The 3,169-nt window shown below is 51.6% G+C and overlaps 1 protein-coding gene across 1 annotated transcript; it reads left to right on the plus strand.

The window, feature by feature from the left end:
• Positions 1-615: 615 nt before the first annotated feature.
• Positions 616-2,243, plus strand: LOC113409191 (zona pellucida sperm-binding protein 1-like; the record flags this gene model as incomplete). The annotated part of the gene is made up of 5 exons (XM_026662850.1): positions 616-795; positions 882-979; positions 1,608-1,735; positions 1,831-2,020; positions 2,102-2,243. Coding segments are annotated over exons 1-5 (690 nt in total), but the record flags the coding sequence as incomplete, so codon positions are not given.
• Between the last annotated feature and the right edge of the window lie 926 nt (positions 2,244-3,169).

A 3,169-nucleotide genomic window follows, 5' to 3' on the forward strand; every position in this document is an offset into this window, starting at 1 on the left:
GTCCAGAGCGTCAACAGAGTGGTGCACTGTGGGATAGCTCCCGGAGCTATTACCGTCGATTTCCATCCACACCTAGCCTAATTCGATATGGCCATGTCGAATTTAGCGCTAATCCTCTCGTTGGGGAGGATTACAGAAATCGATTTAAAGAGAGCTTTATGTCGAACTAAATGGCTTCCTGGTGTGGACGGGTGCAGGGTTAATTCGATATAACGGCGCTAAAGTCGACATAAAAGCCTAGTGTAGACCAGGCCTGAGTTACTTCCCAGAGCATGGTTTTGCTGATCTGTCTTGAGTAAAGCAAGACTAACACCACCACATGTGTGGCAAAAGAGAGCAGCAAGGGAGCACAGTCTGGCATCCACGGAGGGAGGTGTGTGTGAGTGACTCTTCTAGCTCCATGGGGTTGCATTGTGGGTTAGTATGGCCTGGAACCTGTTTCCAGAGCGCTGCTGGTTCTTGACAGATACAAGCTGCTGCCCTACAAGGAATATGAAATACTGATGTCTCAACAACAATCGCTATATAAACAAGGGTGGGATCCAGGACTCCTGACCCATCGTGTTCCAAATCTATTCCTCTGTACTTAATCTGCTCCCTTGTGTTGCAGTCACTGTTCAGTGCCTCGTGGATGGTCACTTTGTTCTGGTGGTCTCCAGGGACATGTCTGATCACCCTATCATCCTGGACAGTGTCCGGCTAGCCTATGCCCAAACAGGGTGTGATCCCATCAGAATGACTGAGGCTTTTGTGATCTTCCGCTTCCCCGTCATGCAGTGCGGCACCACAGTCCAGGTGAGGACACTCCCTGTGGAAGCCAGGGAGAGTGCTCTGCTCAGGATCTTGGGGGACTAACCCACCCTATGTCTCAACTCTGCCAGGTGATTGGGGACAAACTGATCTATGAGAACCAGCTGATCTCTAGCATTGATGTCCAGACTGGGCCAGATGGCTCCATCACCCGGGACAGCACCTTCATGTAAGTTGGCCTGCTCCATGCTTGAAGGGCTGGTGTTGGAGAAGTAACTCCAACCTTCCCGTATCCCAAGGGGATGGGAATAGGCTACTTCACTGACTAGTGAGATACTGTGATCCCTCCATTTCCCCACTTCAACAGACTCTCCTGTCCAGAAGGTTTCCCAAGCATCTTGCAGACTAAGCTCACTTCAGAAAAGGGTCAGCCACCTTCTGAAGTGCAGTGCACCATCTACCTAACAGCATATAGAAATAACTGCTGTAATTGGCTTATCTAGGGAGGCAGACCAAAAGTACCCTCTGTTCACGGCACTTTGTATGCCATGAATGAGATCTGACTACAAGTGAGCAGGTGCTTCTCTCCCATCTGAGAAGGCCCCCATGTGGCCATGCTCAGGCACTCCTGCTTGGCCCCCGAGTTGTAGGGAAGAACATCTGAGTTGCTGGAAGGGTTGATGCACTGGCATCCTTGGATGCCTCCCATCCAAGTACTGATCGGGCCTGACCCTGCTTGTCTGAAGTGCTAATAAGGTGACTGCCAGAAGCAGTATTAGCTCAATCTGAATTCATTGAGCATCAGCCCGACACCCCCCACACACACACATCTCCTCCCTCTGCTCTCTCCTGTGCAGCTTCCATGCTCGCTGCATCTACAATGCCAGTGACTTCCTGCCAGTCCAGGTGGAGGTCTTCTTGCCCCCCACACCTGCTCCAGTCACCCAGGCAGGACCCCTCCGGCTTGAGCTGCGCATTGCCACAGGTAGGCAGCCCCTTTGACTCCAGCACAGAAATCCCATCTCCTGAAGGGATATAGGCATCTCAGCTCTGCTCTCCTCCTGCCCTCTCCCCACACAGACTTGAGCTACAGATCCTATCTCACAGAGAGAGACTACCCTGTGGTGAAGGTACTCAGGGACCCTATCTACATGGAGGTTCGCATCCTGCAGCGAACAGACCCTAACCTGGTTCTGTCTCTCCACCACTGCTGGGCTACCCCAAACGCAAACCCCCTGGAGCAGCCACAGTGGCCCATCCTCGTGGACGGGTGAGTGAAGTGCAGGCATCCATATTAGTGGAGGAAAGAATAGTGCTTGGTCAAAATTGAACAGTGTCCCTTTGCTCTCAGGTGCCCATTCTTGGGAGACAACTACAGAACCCAGCTTGTGCCCATAGGCTCTGAGCTGCCCTTCCCAACTCACCACCAGCGCTTTGTCCTCTCCACCTTTGCCTTTGTGGACTCAGCCTCCCAGATAGCACTTGATGGAGAGGTAAGGATGACCTGAATCTACTCAGGGGTGGGAAGGGTCCTTTCCTGTTCAGGCAGGGACCTCCATCCTCTATGCTCCTCTTGTAAAGAGCAATGTCCCCACCATTTGTGACGCTTGCCTCCTAGATGAGGCCATGGCCAAGTGGGAGGGTGTAGCTTTAAAAACCTCTTCTCCTCCTTCTCCCCCCCCCCCCCCCCCCAGCATCAAGCTGGAGCAACTGGTTCCCTTGATCTCACTGGCCTATGATGCTCCTAATTTAACACCTCGCTTGAGTCTGGCACTTACAGCCATTACCCCCAAAATGGGCACAGCATCATGATAGCTGCTTTAGGAACACAGTCCCTTGAACTACATGTGATCCAGGTTGTATATGAACAGTGACCAGCTGGGAGTCTCTGCATCTCAGATGTTTAATGTCCTAGCTCCAGCTGGCTAGTGGATAATGCTCCCCAGGATCGTGTTACCAGCATCAGATGTCAACAGCCTCCATGGCATTGCTATACCTCAAGATGCATGTCTGGGTGCCACTGGGGGGTGGGGTGTACACACACATACAATCAATCCTGGAGGGGGCCATTTAGGGACCTGGGGTAGAAATCTGTCTGAGGATTGGTCCTGCTTCGAGCAGGGGTTTGGACTAGATGACCTACTGAGGTCCCTTCCAACCCTGAAATTCTATAACCTGGGTTCTCATGGGGCTTAGTCCAACAGCACCTCCTTGTCATGTAATGCACTGGGGCTGGTACTGCCCTCTGCTGGATGGAATCTGTTCTGGTAAGCATCTTTACAATGACCAGAGTCCAGCAAAGAAGATAAGACCTCTCTGGCTTCAAGATTAGGCTAGATAAGTTTATGGAGGGAATGGTTTAATGGGATAATGTGATTTTAGTCAATTAGGTAATAAAGTGCCATCGCTGGTAAAATGT

Source organism: Terrapene carolina, unplaced genomic scaffold (genome assembly GCF_002925995.2).
Source record: "Terrapene carolina triunguis isolate 2854851 unplaced genomic scaffold, T_m_triunguis-2.0 Scaffold30774, whole genome shotgun sequence".
In the NCBI taxonomy this organism is placed as follows: domain Eukaryota; kingdom Metazoa; phylum Chordata; order Testudines; family Emydidae; genus Terrapene; species Terrapene triunguis.